The sequence below is a fragment of the Phascolarctos cinereus genome, unplaced genomic scaffold, assembly GCF_003287225.1.
Source record: "Phascolarctos cinereus isolate Bilbo 61053 unplaced genomic scaffold, phaCin_HiC Scaffold_5;HRSCAF=322, whole genome shotgun sequence".
Classification (NCBI taxonomy): Eukaryota; Metazoa; Chordata; class Mammalia; order Diprotodontia; family Phascolarctidae; genus Phascolarctos; species Phascolarctos cinereus.
This window is the reverse complement of record NW_027555958.1, coordinates 14,855,955-14,876,534: the sequence shown is the minus strand read 5'-3', so window position 1 is coordinate 14,876,534 and position 20,580 is coordinate 14,855,955. Positions and strand designations below refer to the sequence as shown.

At 51.0% G+C, this 20,580-nt stretch overlaps 1 protein-coding gene across 5 annotated transcripts in view; it reads left to right on the top strand.

Moving 5' to 3' along the window:
• Positions 1-20,580, top strand: part of IGF2BP2 (insulin like growth factor 2 mRNA binding protein 2) — a 147,700-nt gene that overhangs the window by 94,493 nt on the left and 32,627 nt on the right. For all 5 annotated transcript variants that reach the window (XR_002328062.2, XM_021005650.2, XM_021005649.2 and 2 more), the window contains one exon: positions 8,066-8,114. Coding sequence is in view for 4 of the 5 variants with exons in the window: in XM_021005650.2 (XP_020861309.1) it covers positions 8,066-8,114 (49 nt within the window). In the remaining variant the exon portion in view is untranslated. The remainder of the gene's footprint in view (positions 1-8,065; positions 8,115-20,580) is intronic.

The window sequence follows — 20,580 nt, the reverse complement described above, 5'->3', positions numbered from 1 at the left end:
CCGGGCTGCCACAAGTCTCCCTGTGCGTCTGTGGGTTTCAAAGGCCTTGCTGCTGGTGGGTGAGCCCGGGCTTTTCCCCAGCTGTGTTGTGGGGGCGGGGGTGGCCTTCTCTTCCTTTCCAGATGAAAGAAGCTGCTCCGTGACGAACGAGGGGCCGACAAGAGTAGCGAGGTAAGGGCCGCCAATGCACCACGTACCGTGCTGGGTGCTGGGGATTTTCTTTTTGGACTGTTCCTGTGATTTCTTTGGGATAGGGAACTCCCAATAAGGAAACTCCCTCTACCAATGCAGATCGCCACCCTGCTTGCATCTGACAGGCTTAGGAGAGTTGCCTGGGTCACTGAGAGGTCAAGTGACTTGTCCAGGGTCACACAGTGGGTACGTGGCCGAGGCAGGATTTGGACCCAAGTCTTCCTGACTGGCTGGCTCCCTGTTCATTGGGCAACACTGTCTCTCAAGGGTACAAATGATCCCCCCCCCACTCTCTCTCTCTCTCTCTCTCTCTCTCTCTCTCTCTCTCTCTCTCACACACACACACACACACACACACACACACACACACACACACTCACTCACTCACTCACTCACTCACTCACTCACTCACACACACACCACACACACACACACTTTCACCCTGTTGCTCAGTCCTTTAACAGTAAATCTGATTAAGACAGTGTAAGCAGACTTCCAGGATTCCACCAGGCCTGCTGTAACAATGTTACATCAGCTGTTTGATGCCAGCCAAGCTTACCATGAAACTAACTGCCCCTGGTAACACGGTTTCACCTAACAGCCTCAGGGTAAGAGTGATGGACTTGGAATCAGGAGGACCTGGGTTCAAATCCCACCTCTGGCCACTTATTAGCTATGTAACTCTGGGCAAGTCACTTAACCTCTCTGAGTCTCAGTTTTCCTCATCTGTGAAATGGGGATGGTCATAATAGCACCTACCTCACAGGGGTGTTGTGAGGACGAAATGAACTGTTTGTAAAGTGCTTTGTAAAACTTAGAAACAGCACCTGTCAGCTCTTAACTACATTGTCATTTTGGAATGGGCCCTACGATTTCAGTGACGTAGGGAATTCCTGATGTAGAAGGGCACTTGCTTTGAAACTTGCTGTCACTGAGAGTTGCCTGGGCACGTGGGGAGATTAGGTGATTGGCCCAGGCTCACTCACATGACCTGGATGTGGTTGAGGCGGGGCTCGAACCCAGGTCCTCCCAACTCCCAGATTGACTGGCCCTTTCTGTACTCTGCCTCATAGCCTCCTTGTTGTATTGTGATTTGTTATCTGTTCCTATGCATTAGCCCTCTCTGTATAGCCTCTCACAGTGATTATTTTCTGTGTATGTCCTGAAATGTATGGGAAAAAAAAACCAACCCCCAGCTGTGGGAATGACTTGTAATGCTTTGTGCTCTGTTCCTAATGTACGGCTAACTTTTTGGTCTTTCTCCTGGGCTTCTAGCAATTGGCTTCTTTGTTTATTCCCTCCTCCTGCTGATTGTTGAGGACTGTCTCGCTGTCTGTCCGATGCTGGCCTGGCCATTAGCTGTCAGGATTTTTTTTTTTTAACGTTAAGAGAAGGGAATATTTAATTTGTTGGTATGTTGAAAAGGCAAACAGAGGTTGGAAATGAAGGCCAGCAGGCCTCCATGGTGGGTAGCCTGCCTAGATAATCCTGAGGACCACTTCTCGAGGTAGAGCCCCCTGCCGAGGGACTCGTTTCTCTGTCGCTCTTAGCCTTCTCTTTGTCGCTTTCTGTCTCTTCTCTCCCCCTTCCTCATAACGCTGTGGTGATAATGCCGTCACAGGAAGGAAGTTGGTAGATCAGTAAACGGCTTCTGGTGGGGGGTTCAGATGTGGGCAGTTATTTTTAAATCTCCCTCAATGCTTCAGTTGGGGCCAGCTGATGGTCTGGGGCGGGATCCTTTATTGTTTTTCTGCTTGCTGGTGTCTTCCTCCTAAACTCTTTCTCGGCCTTCTTGCTCATCTGGGAGTGTTGAGAAAGGAGCCTCGAAGGCCAGAGCTGGAAGGGACTGGCGGGTGGGCTCCCTGAACGGTAGTTCCCCTAGATCACGTCCCGGAAGTCAGTCTTCTTTGACACCTTCAGCATTAGCTTTGAGACAACCCATTCCACTTCTCCTCAGGGTTCTTCTAAGGCTCCCTGAATCCGAAGATTTGTTAGCTGATTGATCCGGGCCTTGGCAGAGGTCAGCCACCCCTCAAACAGTATGAAGTCTGTCATGCCATCTGGACAGATGGTGTTGGAAACGTTCCCTGTCTTGAGTGGCCTCCTGATACCTCTGTTAAGAGGTTTGGAGTGAGAGCTTCTGGGTTCCCATCCCCCTCTGACCCCTATCACCTCTGTGACCTTGGCTCAAGCCTTTAAGCTCTCTGGAACTCCGTTTCCCTAGTTCAAAAAGGAGGAGAGTAGACTGGCTGGCCTCAGTTGTCCCTTCCAGCCTTTGACCCAACTGCTGCGTTTTTTAGTGTCATGGGGGGGGGGGGGCTGATATTCTTCCCTTTTGCTGTTGAATTGTAGTCCCCCCCTCCTGTTTTTTTAACTTTGTAGAGCTGCCTGGATAAAAGTAGCAACAGGAGATCAATTCTTTGTCCCAGGAGTGAGCTGTCTCCCCTGAGAACCTCGGGGCTTCCCAGATTTTCCAGCCTCAGGGAGTGACTTGGCCGTCACAGCTTTTCTAGCACCTGTTTTGCGTCCCAACAAAGACGTGTTGCGCTGTGCTGTATTGTGTTGCTCTGAATCATCCCTGTGCCTCTTGGTCTCTGAGTTTTAAGAAAGGGTTGGGTAAGTAATTGGCATTGGATATCTTGAGGATGCCAAGTGGTTCCCTTGAGCAGGTCCATGTCCTCACTTGGGGTGGTACCACCTCTGACCTGATGTTATATCCAGAAGAATAGGAGGTAGATTTCAGAATTAATTAAGGGCACAGATAAAATGCTTCCATCTCTGAATTAATGAAATGCCTTTCTGTCCGTGGTGGTCAGGGACCTTGGAACTTGGGAGCTAGCTTGGGAAACACATTGGGTTCCATGGGATGGAATCCCTCAGTGAATACAGGAAGAGTTGACTCACACTGACTTCTTTCCCCACCAAGTGCCTGGGCATCAGACATTGTGAGGGGACCTTCTGGACCCTAGAATCTGTTCAGAATCCAGAATGGACCCGCAGGATAGCTCTCAACCCATGCCCCCGACGTGATCTTTTAGGCTGGGTAGCTATGGGGCCCCATAGCTGTTTAGCTGGCTGCTAGTCCACAGCTGTCTGTTTGGGGGCTCCCCCACCTAACGAGTGCTGGGTTGGTGGTGGTTGGGGAGGGAGGGACGGGGCATCTTGCTAGTATGATGTCGCTGCCGATAACGGTTAGGACAAACCTCAGCGGATCAAAAAGATTTCTCAACCCTAAATGAAGACCTACTTATTTCCAGTTGTAGCCAGACTCTTGGTTGATAATAGAGCTTGGCCTAGCCCTGGGAAGTCCTAGGAGTGAGCTTTGCCACGGCTGAGAAGAGTTGGGTCAGTTAGTATTCAGGTACCTGGCAGCCCCATTAACTGGGTAGAGCCTCCCTGAAGCAGGTGCTGTATTTTGCAGATGAGAATTCTCCCAGCGGAAGGGCAGCCAGGAGAGGCAAGGGGCCTTTTAATCACGTAGGCCCCTGCCAAGCCCTTTGGTTTCCCCAACTGCATTATCTTGGTGACTCTTTTGTTTTTAAATTTGGGTGGATAAGCATTTAGAAATGCTCCCTCTGAGCTCTGCATTTATAAAATGTTGTTTTCATTTTCTGTATTAGAATTCATTTCCAATTTTTTTTTAAAGTGGCGCCAGCTGGTGGCACCTGGAGGCAGCACTCAATCAGGCCAGGCGGGAGCCAAGTGAACCAGCAGGGATGGCGCCCTGGGGCACTTGCCAGATCCTGAGGTTCTTGGTGCCTACTAGAATATCAGAGCTGGCAGGAACTCCAGAGGTCATCTGGTCCAACCCCCTCCTTTTCCCCGTGGAGAAGGGCAAGTGACTTGCCCACGGTCACACAGCTGGTAGAGGGCTGAGATGGGTCTTAAACCTAGACCTTCTGACTCTCTGGCCAGTCCTGTTTCTGCTGCACCAACCCTTGGAGAGAGTGAATCATGTTACCCATGATGTCATCTCTCATCTCCAAGCCTTTGCACAGATGGTCCCCTAAGCCTAAAATACCTGACTGCCTACTTTACTTCCTCCTCTTAGGACCTGGCCCAGTGCCCTTCCCTAGTCCTCTTCCCAGAATGTAAGCTCCTTGAGGGCAGGGCCTGTTTGTAGCCCCAGAGGCCGGCACAGAGAAGTTGCCTAGAATCACCTCGCTCTTCTCTTTCAGGCTTCTACGCGCCATCTCCTAAGTTCCTGGCAGCTAGCGCCTCCTCCAACCCCACTTCCCTCATGTCTACTCTGTATGTGTCTTGTATCTCTATGTATCGATGCTTTTTCCCTAAGGATGTAAGCTTCCCGTGGGCAGGCACAGGCGCTGCTTCAGTCTTCCCTCTGCATCCCCAGCGATGGACAAGGACTTGGCATCCAGGAGCTGCTTGATAAATACTGACCGATGGATTGGGAGCTGTGGTGTGTGCATTTGCTCATTGATGACGGAGTATTGGACCGCACAGTTCCCCAGCCAAGGCCAACATTAGTCGACGACGTCCTGGAGCTCAGCATCTCATCTCAGCGCTCACCTGGGAGAGCGAAGAGGAAAAGAGGAAGAGGATGCGTAAGGGGTCTCAGGGCCTCGAGAGTCGCTCCAGTCAAGGGGGAGAGTCCTCAGGGAGGTCTGACGGAAAGAGTGTCAGACTGGGAGGTTCAAATTCCAGCTCTGCCATGTCCAATGTGTGGGACCTCAGGCACTCGATTGCCAGCTTAATCCCTGGCCTCCATCTGGTCATCTTGGAAATAAAGGAGAGAGAAGCCCCAGGGGTTGGGGAGAGAAAGGTGGCCCACCTGGGGGTCCTGCAGTCTGGGGGACCCTGGCCAAGACGCAGGCACTCCTTGAGGAGTTCACGGGGCAGAGAAGGTGCTGACCTGTATTAGTGGAGGGAGATGACCCTTAGGGAGCTCCTGAGCAGAGGAAAGCCCGGGTACAAAGGGGCTTAGACTCTGTGACGTCCCAAGTCCTTGTCAGCTTTGAATCTATGGAGAGGGTTTGGGGAAGGGGCCTGGGTGCCCAGACCTGAGATTTCCTCAGTCTAGAGAACTCCCAGTGAGGAGTCTCCCTCCACCAATGGGGATGAAGGTCTTCTCGGCCGCTAACTCGGGCCTGTATGTGACAGAAGCAGGGTTTTCTGACTCTGAGGCCAGCCCTCTCTCCCCGCGGGGCTTCTTCTTATCAGAAACTTGGGATAAAATGGGCCCGAATCTGTTATGTCACTGGGAGAGGGAACTTCCTTTACTAATGGGTGACAATGGGTGTGCTCCATCTTGGCAACTTAGAACCTTAGAAGAGCACTGGCCAGGTCCCTGAGAAGGGTGACTGGCCCAGGGTCATACAGCCAGGGTGGATCAGAAGTGAGACTTAATCCAGGTCTTTTTGAATCAAACATTGGCCCTAGCATTGTCACGGAAATAGCAGGCTATAATTAATGATGAATTGTTTCATTAGTACAGTACATTTCATTAATAAAGGAGTCTCAAGTAAGTTTTGTGTAGTGAAGAATTCAAGTTTCTTAGAAAGTGATCAAACTGATCTGTCCACGCTGAGCCCAGGTTATCTGGGCAGGGCCAGGCTCTGCACTGAGTCAGTCTCATGCATGGGAAAGAGATTTGTCTCTCTGATAATTTTGTTCCTCTTTTGGCAAAAAGAGTCAAGAGAGAGACTCAGATTTCTTCAGTCCCAACAGATCTGGACGAGCTGCAGACGGCCCCACCAAGGCCAGACGGTGTCCCCTCCCTGGCGGGACCCCAGGGGGGTGTTGGGGATGAGGCAGCCTCACTTGGCTTCTTTCACAGATTGACCGTCCAGATAGATCTCACGAGGTTGCTGGTTTCCAGAGGGGCTGGGCCAGGTGCTTAATAGGCACCCAGTTCTGGTCTGGGAGAGCATTTAATCCTTTGATAGTCTTGTCCAAATCAGCGAAAGTGAGGCCTAGAACCAAGCTGGAGGTCATCCCATCCAACCCCCTCGTTGTACAGAGAGGGAAACTGAGTCCCACAGAAGTTAAGTGACTTGCCCAAGGTACCACAGGTGACGCACGGCAGAGCTGAAATTTGATTTCAGGGTTTGTCGCTGCCAAGGTCGTTGTTCTTTGTTTCTCTCCTTGCGTCCTTCACTTTCTGATGTGACTATGGAATTGTTCTAAAAGGGATCACTGCTATTTGGGGAAATGATCTTTGTTTATGCCTCTTCTGTTTAACAAAACAAAACGAAGGCAATGTGGTGGATAGAGTGTGGCATTTGGAGACTTGTGGCTGGGGTTCGAATCTTGGATTTCTTAATTAAATGCAGTAGAAGTGGTTGCTTGGGATTACTGGCGCCGGACAGGAGAGAGGCTGGAGCTCCCTCCAGCAGTGGGGGAGAGGCCGGAGACAAATTGTTTCACTGAGGTTTGGTTACAACCCTTTCTTTCCAGCTCTGCTCTTTTCCAAACCAGTTTTGTGTCTTAGAGAGAAGCAGGAAACCATATCAAGGCCAATATGGTCCATCTCTGCTTTTGAAAAGTCAGAATTCTAGAAGTAAATTGATTTTGTGTCTACCCTCCAGCCAGGTAACGAACTCACTCATCCACTTATTACTTGGCTCAAAACATCCCTCTCCTCCCTCTCTCCCCTCTCCCTTTTGACTGTCTCTCCCCCCTCCTCCCTTCCCTTCTCCTCCCCCCCTTTCCTTCTCTCTCTTCCTCCTTCTTTCCCTCTCTTTCCCCCTCCCCCTTTCTCCCCTCTCTCTGCCTCCTCCTCTGTCTCTCTGTCCCTACTTCTCTCTCCTTCTCCCTTCTTTCCCTCTCCCCTCCATCTCTCTCTGTCTCGCCCTCCCTTCTTTCTCTCTCTTCATCTCTCTGTCTCTCTCCCTCCTTCCCTTCCTCTCGCCATCTCTCCCTCTGTCTTTTTCTCTGTCTCTCTGTCTCCCTCTTTCTCATCTGCAGTGCAAGCATCTCTCATGAACTGAGGCCGCCACAGTGGATTTGGGGAGAGTGTGGCTGCTGTCCCGAGGCAGACGGGCAACGTCCACCAAGCTGACGGGCGGTTTTGTTCCCCAGGCTTTGGCAGCCGAGGGAGAAGCTCGTGTGCGTCCAGGCTGCGCCTTCTTTTAGGTCCGACTTCCAGGAAATGTTCTCTTGTGTTGTCTTGTGGGTTTGAAATGTGATGCTTGCAGCGGACCTCAAGGGGCGGGTGACTTGTTTGGTGAACCACATGGAAGGCTGCACCTCTGAGCTGAATGGTGCCTAATTATTAATAAGGGGGGGAGCATTAAGGTAGAAAGAGAAGTGAACTTGAACTTGGGGATCAGGAAGACCTGGGTTCAAATCTTGCCTCAGATCTACCAGTCTTATAACTGTGAACGGGTCAATTAACCTTTCTGACCCTCCGTTTCTTCATCTGTAAATGGGGTGGAATAATGCCCAAAGTTTCATTTTTCTTTCATTTCAGTGGGAGGCGGGGGTGTGTGGTTTATTCAGTTGTGGAACTTTTGTTCAGTTCTTGGTAGAGCAGTGTGGGGGGTGGGATTCTTCCTCCACCCCCTCCAAACGTGAGAAGAGAACAGAAGGTGTCACAGGCCTGCAGGACGGCACTGAAAGTTAGTTGTTGAATTTACTGTACCTTTGAAAAGTAGGCTGTGGGTGACAGATGTGCAGATTAATGGTCCAGCCTCTCCTTCTGGTCCACAAGGCTGAAGGAAAAGCTCGTTTTACTTGGTGTATGTTAAGTTTGGAATCTAAAATAAAGTTAGGTGGAAAAAAAAGCAGGAGCCCCCACCCCAGCTGCACAGTGCTGCAGAGCCCAAAGTGGGGAGCACCAGACATGAACACTGCTGCCCCTGCCGAGCTGCGTGCTGTAGACAGTGTTACAATCTCTGTTTTTTCTTTGCAGGAGCAGGAAGCTTCAGATTCGGAACATCCCCCCTCACCTGCAGTGGGAGGTAAGGCCATTTGGCTTGCATGCCCCTTCCCTAGTCAAGGCAGCAGAGCACAGTGGGGGGACTGTGGGCTTCCGAGTCCACTGTGGTCAACCTCCGTGTCCCTCAGTTTCTTCATATGTAAAATGACAGTGAGACCAGATGACTTCTGACTTCTCTGAGCCTTAGCTCCTCATCTGTAAAAATGATCAGGTTGTCCTAGCCAGCTTTGAAGGGCCCTGGGATCCTCAGCCCCTTCTTTCATTATTTTATCATTTAAGCATGAGTTATCCTTTCCACATCTTGGGGGCTCGGCGTACAGGGCCCTGTGACCTGGAAGATTTGAGGAAAATGTTTTGGCTCACCCTTCATACCAGAGAAGAAGTCTGAATTTTTTCTTTTTCTCTTATGGGGTGTTTACAGAACCTCACTGTAAAATTTGGGTTAAGTTTTTGGTCGAAGGCTCTGTATCATCTGCTGAGCTTTGCATGTCACCTGTGGCTTCTATAAAACCCCAGAATTTCCCATCTAATTTCTCATATGGACTCGCCCACAATGGGGAAAGTCGAGATGTGAAAGGGATGACTGTAGTTTACTTTTCTGTTTGGGATTTAGGAGACCTGAGGTCACTAGAACCAGAGGCTCTTAGCTCAGCTCTGTCACTATTGCCCTCTGGATGAGTGTCACAGAACCAGGCCATCCCCCACCCCAGGCTCTTGTCACAGGCCCTGCTCCCTTTCTTTCCGAGGCATTGAAAATAAAAACTACCTTTCGTGCCTTCTGAGACCCTGCCTGCCCCCTCTGCCTTTTCCTCCTGGAGCTGGGAAGTGCTTTAAGGGGGTGCCCTGCACTTGGGGGTTTCTGCTTCCGGAGCTCCGGCAGCTTTTAAGGCCTGGCCTCTACCTTCCCGTTTCTCCTGTTTCTGGGCCTCTCTTCTTCCCCTCATTGTGGATCTAAGGTACTTGGAATTAAGGTATCAGTTATCACCTCCATAGAGAGGGTGGCCATGGACAGAGCAGTTTCCTGTTTTGTAAAATATGGGGGGGGGGGGCCCAGCTCAGTGGCCTCTTAAGTCCCTTGAAGATCTAGGAGCCTCTGGTTTCTGAGTCCCAAATCTTCATCTCTGGCCCTGGTCACCACCCTGAGCATGGTCCTTGCATGAGCACCTGCCTACCACTGGTCACTGTGCGGGATTGCCCGTGGGAACCTCAGACTCATTGGGGCCAAAGCTGCCCTCCTGGCCGCTCTGCCTCTCAACTTGTCCCCCTGTCTGTTCCTCCATCCTCCTGCCTCTGTCTCCTCTTCTCTGAGTCCATCTGTTTTTCCCTGCCCTCTCCCCCCACTTATCCCTCTAGTTCTCTTCTCTCCTCTTTTTCTCTTCCTCTCTCCTATGTCTTTCCGTCTCCCTCTCTCTGTTTCTCTTTCACTGGTTCTCTCCCTTCTCTCCCTCTCTCCGACACTCCCTCTTTCTCTGTCTCCCCTCCCTTTCTCCCTCTCTTCCCCTTCCCCTTCCTGTTTCTCTGTCCCTCTCCCTTTGTATCTCTCCCTTCCTTCTTCCCTTCACTTTCCTATCTCTCTCCCATCTCCATCCCTCCTCCTCCTTCCCCCCGTTTCTCTTCCTCCCTCCCTCTTTCCCCCTCCTTCCTTCCCTCTCTGCCTTTTTCTCTTTCCCCTTCTTTCCCTCTCTCCTTTCCTATTTTCTCCCTTCTCCTTCCCTGTTTTCCCCTTTCTCCTCTCTCCCTTTCTTTCCCTTCCCCATCTCTCCCTCACTCTCCTCTGTCCCTCACACACTCTCTCTTCCCTTTTCTTTCCCTTTCTCTCTTTTGCTTTCTCTCTGTCTCTCTTTCTCTATCCCTCCCTCTCTCTTTCTCTGTCCTTCTCTCCGCCATCCTCCCTCCATCTCTCCTCTCCCTTTCCCTGTCTCTTTCTCCATCCCTATCATTGTCTCTCTCACTTCCTCTCTCTCTCTCCCCCTCTCTATTTTCTTTTTTCCTTCCTTCTCTCTAACTCCTTCCCTCTTCCTTCTTGCTCTTTCCCCTCTCCCTCCCCCAATCTCTTTTTCCTTTTTCTCTCATTCTTTTGTTCTCCTTCCCCCACAGCTGCCCCCCTCCCTGCCTCTCCCTTTTCCTCTGTCCCACCTCCTTCCCCCATCTTTCCTTCCCTCTGTCTCTTTCTCCCTCCCTTACTCCATCCCTCTCTCTTTCTCTCCCTTCCACCTCTTTACTCTCTCCCTGTCTAAGGCCGGATTTGAACTCGGGTCCCCCTGACTCCAGGGCCAGTGCCACTGTGTCACCTAGCTGCCCCTCCCCTCCTTCTCTTGACCTCCCTGTCTTTCTCCCTCCTTTTCTCCCTCCTCCTCCTTTTCTCTCTCTCTGTCTCTCTCACTTTTCCTGTCCCCCCTACTTTTCCTTCCTTCTCTGTCTTCTCTTTCCCTCTCTCTCCCTTCTCAATTCCTCCCCCAGTCTCTCTCTTTCCTTCCCTCTTCCTCCTTCCACTCCCTCTTTCCATTCTCCTATCTGTTCTCACTCTCCCTCACTCTCTCCTTTGCTTTGTCTCTCTCTCTCCATCCCTCCCTCCCCCATTCTCTCCTTCCTTCTTTCTCACTCTCCCTTCTCTCCTTCTCACTCCTTTTACCTCTCTGTCTCTCTCTATCCCTTGTTCCCTCTCTCTCCCTCTTTCTTCTGTCTCCCTCTTTCTCTCCCCCTCTCTCCCTTCATTCCTTCTTCTCTCTTCTTCCCTCTTCCTTTTTTTCCCTCTCCCCCTCCATCCTCCCTTCACTCTCTCCTCTCTCCCCCTTCTCTGCTGGCCTGCCTTTCTATCTTTCTCTTCCCTCTCTCCCTCCCTCCCTCACTCTCTTCCCTCTGTCCCCTCTATCCTTCTCCTTTTTTCTCTCCCCCTTTCCCCTACTCTCTCTCTTACCCTTGTCTGTCTCTCTCCATCCCTTTTTCCTCATTCCTCCCTCCTCCCTCTCTCCCTCCCTCTTTTTTTCCTTTCTCCCTTCTCTGTCCCTTCCGCCTTTCCCCCCTCCTCTCTCTCCCATACTCTTTTCTTCCTCTTTCTCTCCCTCCTTCTCTCCCTCCTTCTCTCCCTCCATCTTTTCCTTCTTCCCTTCCCCTCTCTCCCTTTTTCTGTCTTCTTCCCCCTTCTTTCTTTCTCTCTCTCCCCTTCTCTCCCTCTCTGTCCCTCCCCCTCATCTCTCCCTCCCCCATCCTTTCTCTTGCTTTGTCTTCCCTCTTTCTTTCTCCTTCTTCCCTCTTCTCCTCCCTCTCTGTCTCCCCTTCTCTCTCTCCCTGTCTCTCTACCTCACTCCATTTCTCCTCCTCTGTCTCTCCCTCTATCTTTCCCTCTCCCCACTCATCCTCCCTTCCCCTTCTGACCTCCCTCTCCCTTACTTCTTCCTCTCTCTCTCTCTCTCTCTCCTCTCTCTCTCTCTCTCTCTCTCTCTCTCTCTCTCTCTCTCCCTCCTCTCCCCCCCCTTTTTCTCCTTCCCCTTTCTCTCTCCCCCATCTCTCTCTTACATCTCTCTCCTTCCCTACCTCTCTCCCTCTTTCCTTTTTCCCCTACGTAATAGTATTTCATTTTTTTTCCAATTACACATAAAGGTAGTTTTTAGCATTTGCTTTTATAATGTTTTGAGTTCCAAATTTTTTTCTCCCTCCCTCCCTTCCACTCTTCCCAAGATGGCCTGCAAGCTGATAGAGGCTCTACATGTCCAGTCCTATTAATCTGCTGTCGCTCTGTCTCCCTGATTCAGTCCTTCTCCCCCTCTCTCTGTCTCTCCCTCGTTCCCTTCCTCCCTCCCTTTCCCCTTCTCTCCTTTCTATCTCTCCTCTGTCCCTCACTTCCTCCTTCTCTCTCTTTCTTTCTCTCTACAACCATTCCTCCCATTCCAGCCCTCCTTCTCTTTTGATTCCCTTTCTCCTATCTCATTGTCCCCTCTCTCCCTCCTCCCTCTTTAGCCCTCCCTGTCCTCTCTCTCTCTTTTCCTCCATTCTTTCTCTCCCCTCTCTCTTCTCTGTTTCTTCTCTCTTCCCCTCCCTCTCCCCCTCTATCTATCATCTCTCCCTCTCCCTCCATCCCTCCTCTCCCATCTCTGTCCCCTTCTCTTTTCTTTCTTCCTCCTCTCTCCCTCCCTCTCTGTCTCTCTCTTTTTCTCTCCTCTTTTCTTCCCCTCCCTATCTCTCTCTACCTTATTCATCCTTCCCTCCCTCTCAGTCTTTTTTTCCTCCCTCTCTTTTCTTTCTTTATCTATTCCTCCCTTTCAGTACTCACTCTCTCCCTTCCTCTTTGTCTTTCACTCTCTTTTGCTCTCCCCCCATTGCTCCCTTCCTCTCTCTTCCTTTCTCTGTTTTCATCTCTCTTTTTTCCTTTCTCCTTCTCTTTCCTTCTTTCCCTCTTCCATTCCCTGACTCTCCTTCCTTTTTCTTCCCTTCTTCTCTACTCTCTCTTTTCCCCTCTCCCTCTCCTTCACTCATTCTCCTCTGTCATTCGGTCTCTTCCCTTTCCCCCTTTCCTCCTTTGTTTCTCCTTCCCTCCCTCTCCCTCTCTTTCTTCTTTTTCTTTTTCCTCTTTCTCTCTGTCCTTTTCTCCCTGTCTTTCCCTCTTTTTCTTCCTCTCCCTTTCCCCCATCCATCCCTCCTCTTGTTTCCCTCTCCTCCTCCCTCCTTCCTTCCCTCTGTTTCTCCCCTCCTTTTCTCTTACTCTCCCTCTCCATCTCTCTCTTTCTCTCCTTCCATCCATCCCTCCCTCTCACTGTCACTCTCATTTCCTCCCTCCCTCTCTCTCCACTCTCTTTCTTAGTCTTTTTTTCCCTCTCTCTCCCTCCCCCTTCTCCTTCTTTCTCCTTCTTTCCTATCTCTCCCTCTCCTTTCTCCCTTACTCCTCACTCATTTCCTCCTTTCTCCCCTCCTCTCTCCCTTTTTTCTCTCCTTATCTCCCTCTTTCCTTCCCTCTCCCCTTCTTTCTCCTCCCCTTGTTCTTTCTACCTCTTTCTCTGTCTCTCCCTTTCTCCATCCTTCTCTCTCTCTCTACCTCCCACTCTCTTGCTCCTTGCCTTCTCTTCCTGTCTCTTTCTTTCCTCTGTCTCTTTCTCCCTCCCTCACTAACATCCCTGTTTCTTCCTCCTCCTCCTCTCTTCTCTCTCTCCCTCTCTCTCCTCTCTCTTTCTCCCTCCCCCCCACCTTAATCTCTCCATCTATCCCCTCTCTCGCATCTATTACTCACTTTCTCTCCCTTTCTCACTCTATCTTTTGCTCTCCCTAGTAACTATTCCCTCCCTCCTCTTTTTCCCTGACTTCTTCTGCTTCCTCTCTCCCCCTCCCTTCCTCTCTTTCTTTCTGTTGCCCCTCCCCTCACCCCTTCCTCTTTCTCTCTCCACCTTTTCCACCTCATCCTTCCCTCTCTCTTTCTCTCCCTTTCCCTTCCCCTGTCTCCTCTGTCTCTCCCAGTCCTTCTCACTTCCTCCGTCTTTCTCTTTACCTTTTCTCCACTCTGTTCTCTCTTCCTCCCTCCCACACTTTCCTGCTCTCTCTGTTTCTCTGCCTCTCTGTTTACCTGTCTATCTCTCCCTCCCTTCTTCCCTCCTTCCCTCCTTCTCTCCCCTTCCTTTATCTTTCTCTCTCCCTCTTTCTCCTTTCATCCTTCTCTCCCTGTCATACCACTCTCTCTCCCTCTCTGTCTCCCTGTCTCTCCTTCTCCCTCTTTGACCCTCTTTCTTTATCTCTCTTCCCCTCCCTCACTGTCTCTCCATCCCTATCTTTGTCCCTCCCTCTCTCCTCTCTCTCCCACATCTCCTTCTCTCTGTTTCCCCTCTCCCCCTCCCTTTCCTTTTCTCTCTCTTTTTTTTTCTTCTCCCTTCCCTATCTTTGTCTCTCTGAATCTCTCCCCACCTTCTCCTCGCCTGCCTCTCTCTTTCTCCCTCCCTCTCTCTCCCCACTTTCATCTTCTCTCTCTGTCTTTCCAGTCCCTACCTCTCTCTCTCTTCTCTCTCTCTCTCTCTCTCTCTCTCTCCTCTCTCTCTCTCTCTCTCTCTCTCTCTCTCTCTCTCTCTCTCCTTCCTTCCCCCTGCTTCTCCCAAAGTCCCTCTGTCCCTGCCCCATCCTCCCTTTCTGTCTCCCTCTCCCTGTATGCCCGCCTCTCTCCCCTCCCCTCTCTCCCTCCCTCACTGTCTCTCTCTCTGTCCTTGTTTATCTTTCTCTTTTTTCCTCCTCCTTCTCTCTTGTCTGTCTCTCTCCTACTCTGTCTCCTCCTCCTGCTTTTTCCCTCTTCCCCACTTTCTTTCCTTCCCTTCTCTCTCTGCCTTCCATTTATTTGTGTGTTTGTCTTTTATCTCCTCTCTCTCTCTCCCCCCTTTCCACCCTCTCTCTCTGTCACCCTGCCCTTACCTCTCTCTTTTTCTTTTTTCCTCCCTCCTTCACTGTCTCCCCCTCTTCCTCCCTGTCCCTCTTTTGCTTTCTCCCTGTTTTTCTGTCTCTCATTTCTATCTCTTTTTCTCTGTCTCTCTTTCTCCTTTCCTCCCTCCCTCTCTCTCCTTTCTGTTCTGCCCCCTCTATCCCCCCTCTGTGTTTCTCTCCTCTTTCCCTCTCTCTTTCTTTCTCTTACTCCCCCTTTCCCTCCGTATCTTTGTCTCTCTTTCTCCCTTTCTGTCTCTTTCTCTCTCCCTCTCCCTCCCCCCTCTAATTCTCTCTTTTCCTTTTCCTCCCTCTTTCCTCCTCCTCTCGCTCTCTCTCCCTACCTCCCTGTCCCTCCTTTTCTCCCTCCCTCTTTCTCTCTCTTTCTCTTTCTCTGTCTCCCCTCTTCTTTCTCTCCCTCAGTCTTCTCACTTGGTCTCACTCACCCCTCTTCCCCTCTCCTTCCTTCTTCTCTCTCTTTCTCCTCTTTCTCCCCTCTCTGCTCTCCCTCTCTCTCTTGCTCTATCTCTCCATCTCCCTCCCCCTTCCCCTTCCCCTTCCCTGTCACTTTCTCCTGCTCCCTTCCTTCCTCTGGGTCTCTTTGTCTTCTCTTCATGTCTGTCCCCTCTCTCCTTCCATTCCTCCTCTCTCTCCTCTCTCTCTCTCTCCTCTCCCTCCCTCTCCCTCTCCCTCTCTCTCCTCTCCTCTCCCTCCCTCTCCCTCTCCCTCTCCCTCCCTCCCTCCCTCCTCTCTCTCTCTCTCTCTCTCTCTCTCTCTCTCTCTCTCTCTCTCTCCTCTCTCTCTCTCTCTCTCTCTTTCTCTCCCTTGCTCTCTTTCTTTCCCTGTTCCTATCTCAGTCTCCATCTTTCTTTCCTCCCTCTTGCTCTCTCCTTCCTTTCCTCCCTCCATTTCTTTCCCCCTCTCTCCTTTTTACTGCCTCCCTTCTCCCTCCCCTTCTCTCTCTCCATTATTCCATCCCTCTCTCTTTTTTCTCTCTCTCCTTCCCTGCTATCTCTTGCTCTTCTTTCTCCCCCCCATCTTTGTCTCTCTGTCTCTCCCCACTCTCTCCTACTCTTTGCTCACCCTCCTCCCTACCTCTGTCTGTCCGTCTCTGTCTCTCTCTCCCCTTCCATCCCTTTTTCTCTTTCCCTCCTCCTGTCTCCCTCTCTCCCTCTTTCTCTTTCTTCCCCTCCCTCCCTTGCTCTCTCTTCTTCCCTCCATTCCTCCCCTCTCTGTCCCTCCTTCCATCCTTTTATCCCTCGTCCCTTTCCACCGTCACTCTCCCTCCTTCCTTCACTAGCTCTCTTTCCATTCCTTCCTCCCTCTCCTTCTTCCCCTCCCATCCCTCCCTATCTCCATCTTTCTGTCTCACTTTGTCTCTCTCCCTTCTTGTTCTTTCTCCCACTCTCTCCCTCGCCTTTTTCTCTCTCCATCTCTCACTCTATCCCCTCACTCTTCTCTTGTTTGTCTTCTCTCTCTCTCTTCCACTCTCTATCTTCCTACCTCAATCCCTCCCTCCTCTCTGTTTCTCTCTCCCTCTTTCTCCCTTCTCCCATCTGCTCTCTCTATCCCTCACTTTCTTCCCTTCCCTCCTCTTCCTCCATCTATTCTTCTCTCTCTCTCTCTTTCCCCCTTTCCCTCTCTCCACCTTCTCTCTCCCTACCCCCTTTCCCCCTCCTGTTTTCCATCCTCTTCCTCTCTCCTCCCTCTTTCTCCATTCCTTTTTTCCTCTTATTCCCTCTCTCCTTTCTCCCCCTCCCTCTCCCCTCTTTCTCTCCTTCAGTCTTACTCACTTCTTCCCTCCCTCTCCCATTCTTTTTTCTTCCCCTCCCTATTTGTCTTTCTCCCTCCCCTCCTTCTTGCTTCTCTTTCTTTCTTTCTGTCTCCTATCATCTCCCCTTCTCCATTTTCCTTCCTCCCTCCTCTCTCTCCATTTCTCCTTCCCTCCTTCCCCATCACTTCATTTCTCTCCTTTCTTCCCTCTCGCCTTCCCCCTCCCTCTCTTTCTCCCTCCCACTCCTCCCCTCTTTGTCTCTGTTTGTTTATCCCTCCTTCCCTTTATTTCTCCTCCTCCCTCCATCCTCTCTCCTCTTTCTCTTCCTCAGTCCTTGCTTACCTCTCTCTTTCCCTCCTTCCCCCTTCTCCCTTTTCCCTATCTCTGCTCTTTTTCCTTCCCTCTTTCTGTCTCTGTCTCTCTCCCTCTTCCTCTGTCCCGTGCTCTCTCTGTTTCTCCCTCTCTCCTGCCTGCCTCTTTCTCCCCCTCTCCTTTTTCCTGCCTCTCTCTCTCTCCCCTTCTCTCTTTCCCTCATTCTCTTCCACTCTCCCTCCCTTTTTCCAATGCCTCTGTCTCTCCCCCTCCTTCCTCCTCCCTTGTTCTGTCTTCTATGTCCATCTCTCCATCACTGTCTTTGTCTCTCTTTCCCTTCACTTTCTCCTCTCTCCCCCATCTCTCCTGGCCTTCATCTCTTGTCTTTCTCCTCTCTCCCTCCCTTCCTCACTTCCTCTCTTTCCTCTATCTCCTCTCTTTCCCCGTTCTCTTTCCCAGTCCTCATTTCCTTCCCCTCCCTCTGTTCTCTTCTTCCTTCACTTCCTCCCTTTCTTTGTCTCTCATCTCCCTCTTTCTCCTTCTCACTGTCTCTCTCTCCATCCCACTCTTGCCTGTTCCCTGCCTCATTCTCCTGCTTCCTCCCTCTCCCTATGTCTGTCTCCCTTTTCTTCTTCTCTCTCCTTTCTCTGTCTTCCTCCCTCCCTCACTGGCTCTCTCTCCATCCCTATCTTTGTCTATCTCTCCTTCTCCCCCCTTTCTCCTAGCCTGTATCTTTCTTTCTCCCCCTTTGCCTCTTTCTCTCCCTTTCTTTTTCCCTCTTACCCTACTCCCTCCTATCCTACTTCTCTTTCTTTCTCTCTCCCTCTTCTCTCTCTCCCTGTTCACCCTCTCTTTCTGTCTTTCTTGTCCCTACCTCTGTCTCTTTCTCTGTCTCTCTTTCATTATTTTTTTCTCCCCCATTCCTTTTTTCCTTTCCTCCCTCTCACCCACCATCTCAGCCTCTTTCTTCCTCCTTCCATCCCTCCCCCCTGTCCCCCCTTCTCCCAGCTCACTCTCCTTTCCCACTCTTCTCTTTCCCTCTTCCCCCTCTCCTATCTCTCTTCCCTTCTCTTCCTCTCTCTCTCCCCCTCACTGTCTCTCTTTTCGTCCCTATCTTTGTCTCTCTGTTTCTTTTTCTCCCCACCCCTCTCCTCAGTATCTCTTGCCCTCCCCCACATCCCTACCTCTGTCTTTCCCTCTTCTCTCTCCATCTATTGCATTTTCTCTTTCTTCCTCTCACCCCTCCTTCTCTCTTCCTTTCTCTTTTTTCCTTCTTCCCTTGTTCTCCCTTTCCTTCTCTCTCCCTCCCTCCTCCTTCTGTCTCTCCCTATGTCCCTCCTCTCTGTAGCTCCCTCCTCTCTCCTCTCTTCCCTTTCTCCTTCCCCTTCTCTCCCTCTTCTCTTTCTCATCTCAGTTCCCCCCACTTCCTCCCCCATTTCTCTCTCTTCCACCCCTCTCTCTTCCACCCTTCCTCTCTTTACTCCCCTCTCTGTGTCTCCCTCCTCCTCTCTCTGGTTCTCTCTTTTCTCTCTCTCTCTCCCTGTTCTCCCCTTCCTCCTTCTGTCTGTCCCTTCCTGTCCCCATCTCTCTCTCTTTGTCATTCCCTTCCCTCTCTCCTCACTCCCCTCTCTCCCTCCTTCTCTTTCTTTCTTTCTCCCTCCCTCCTTCCCTCCATCCACCACCCTCTTCCTCTCTCCCTTTTCCTTCCTCCCTACCTCTCTCCTCCCTCTTTCCCTCCCCATCTCTTCTTCCCTTCTTCTCTTCTACTCCCCCTCCCTTTCTCTAGCACTGAATCACCTTCTTTCTCTGTCTCTCCTTCTCTTCCTCTCCCTCCCTTCCCCTTTCTCTCCCCTTTCCTCTCTCATCTCCCTCTCTCCCCTCCTCCATCCCCTTTTTCATCCCTCTCTCCCTCTTTCTCTCTTTCTCCCCTCTCCCTCCCTCCTCTATTTCATCTCTGACCCTTTCTTTCATTCTTTCTCTCTTCCCCCTCTCCCTCCATCACTCTCTCTCTTCCCCCTCCTCTCAGTCTCCCTCCCTCTTCCCCATCTCTTTCTTTCTCTCCCCCTCCCTCCCTTCCTCCTTCCCTCCTCCTTTTTCCCTCCCTCTCCCACTCCTTCTCCCCTCTTTCCGTCTCTATCTCTGTCTCTCTCTTCTCCTCTTTCTCCATCCCTTTCTCTCATTTTTCCTCTCTCCCTCTATCTTCTTATTCTCCCCTCTCCCACTCTCCCTTTCTCTCTCCCTCCTCTCCCTCTCTCCTTTTTCTCCTCTCTTCTGTTCCTCTGTGCCTCCACCTGTTTTTTCTCTCCCTCTCACTCCTTTTCACCATTGCTTCCTCCATCTCACTCACTCCTTCCGTCTCTCCTTCCCTCCTCCTTCTTTCCACTTTTCTCCCTCTCCTTCTCTCTTCTTCCCTCCCTTCCTCTTTCTTTCTGTCTCTCTCTTTCTCTATCCCTCCTTACCTCTTTCTGCCCCTTCCCCCTCTCTTTTCTCCTCCTCTCCCTCCTCCCTTCTGTCCTACACAATCTCTCCCTCTTCCCTCCTTTCACTTTCTCTTTCTCCTTCCCTCTTTCCATCCCTCTCAGTCTTTCTTTCCCTTCCTTCCTCCTTCTTTCCCTCTCCCTTCCCTTTCCTACCTTTTCTCCACTCTTTCTCTTCCTCCATTCTGCCCTTTCCCCTTCTTCCCCTCCTTCTTTCTGTCTTACTCCCTTTCTCTCTCCATCCCTCCCTCTCTGTCCTTGTCTCTTACTTCCTCCCTCTGTGTTATTCTTTCACTGTTTTGCTTTCCTCCCACTTCCACTCCCTCCTCCTTGCTGTCTTTCCCTCTCCCTCCCTCCTTCTGGCCATATCTTCTTTTTTTCCCTAAGTCTCCCCCCACCCTACCCCCTGCCCCCTCCTCCCCTTCATCCATCACTCCCTCTTACTTCCTCCTCCCCTTCCCCATTTTTTGCTCTCCACCACTGCCTCTCCCTCCCTACTCTCCCCTCCTCTCCCTTCTTCCCTCTTTTTTATCTTCAGTTTCCTTCCTCATTCCCTCTTTATCCTTCCCTCCTTTTTTCCCTTCCTCTACCTCTCTCCCTCTCTCCTTTCTCCCCCTTACTCCCTCTCTCTTTTCCTCTTTCTCCCTCACTCCTGCCCCCACCTCCTCTCTTTTCTTCTCTTATGCTCTCTTTCTCTCATCTCCTTCTCTCTCTTTGTTTCTGAGTCTCCGAACATTCTCTACCTCTATCCTATCTCTCCCTACCTCCATTTCCCTCCCTCTCTGTCTCCACCATTCGTCTCTCCTCTCCATCTCATCCTCCGTCTCTCGCACTCTCTCATTTTCCATCCTTCCCTCTGTCTCCCTCTCTTTCTCCTCCCTCTTTCTTTCTTCATCCCTCACTCCCTATCACTTTTTCTCTTCCTCCTCCCTTCTTTCTCCTTCTCTCCTTCTCTTTCTCTTATTCCTTCTCTCTCTTTCTCTATTTCACCCCCCTCTGTATCCTTCTGCCTCCTTTCTTTCCTCCCCTCTCTTTCTCTCCCTCGATCATTTTTCCATCCTTTCCTCCATCTCTCACACTCTGTGCTCCCCCCTCTCCCTTTCTCCTTTCTTGTTTCGCTCTCCCTTTTTCCTCTGACTCCCTCCTTCCTGCTTCCCCCGGTCTCTCTGTTTCTCTATCCCTCCTTCCCTCTCCCTCCCACCCCGTCTTTCCCTACCTCACGTCTCTTTGCCTCTTTCTCTCCTCTCTCTCTCCATTCCTCCTCCTCTCTCCCCTTCCCTTTTGCCCTTTCTCTTCTCCCCCTCCTTTATCTCTCTGTCTCTCCCATTTCTCCCCCCCATCCTTTCTCCATCTTTCTGCTTCTCTACCTCCCCCTTCCCAGTGTCTCCTCCCGTGTCTCTCTCCCTCTCCTCTCATCTCCTCTGCTCTCTCAATCTCTCAGTTTCTCCTCCCCTATTCTCTCTCTGTTCCCCCTCCCTCCTTCACTCTCTTATTCTCTCCTTCCCTCCATCTTTTTTCTTTCTTTTCTCTCTCCTCTT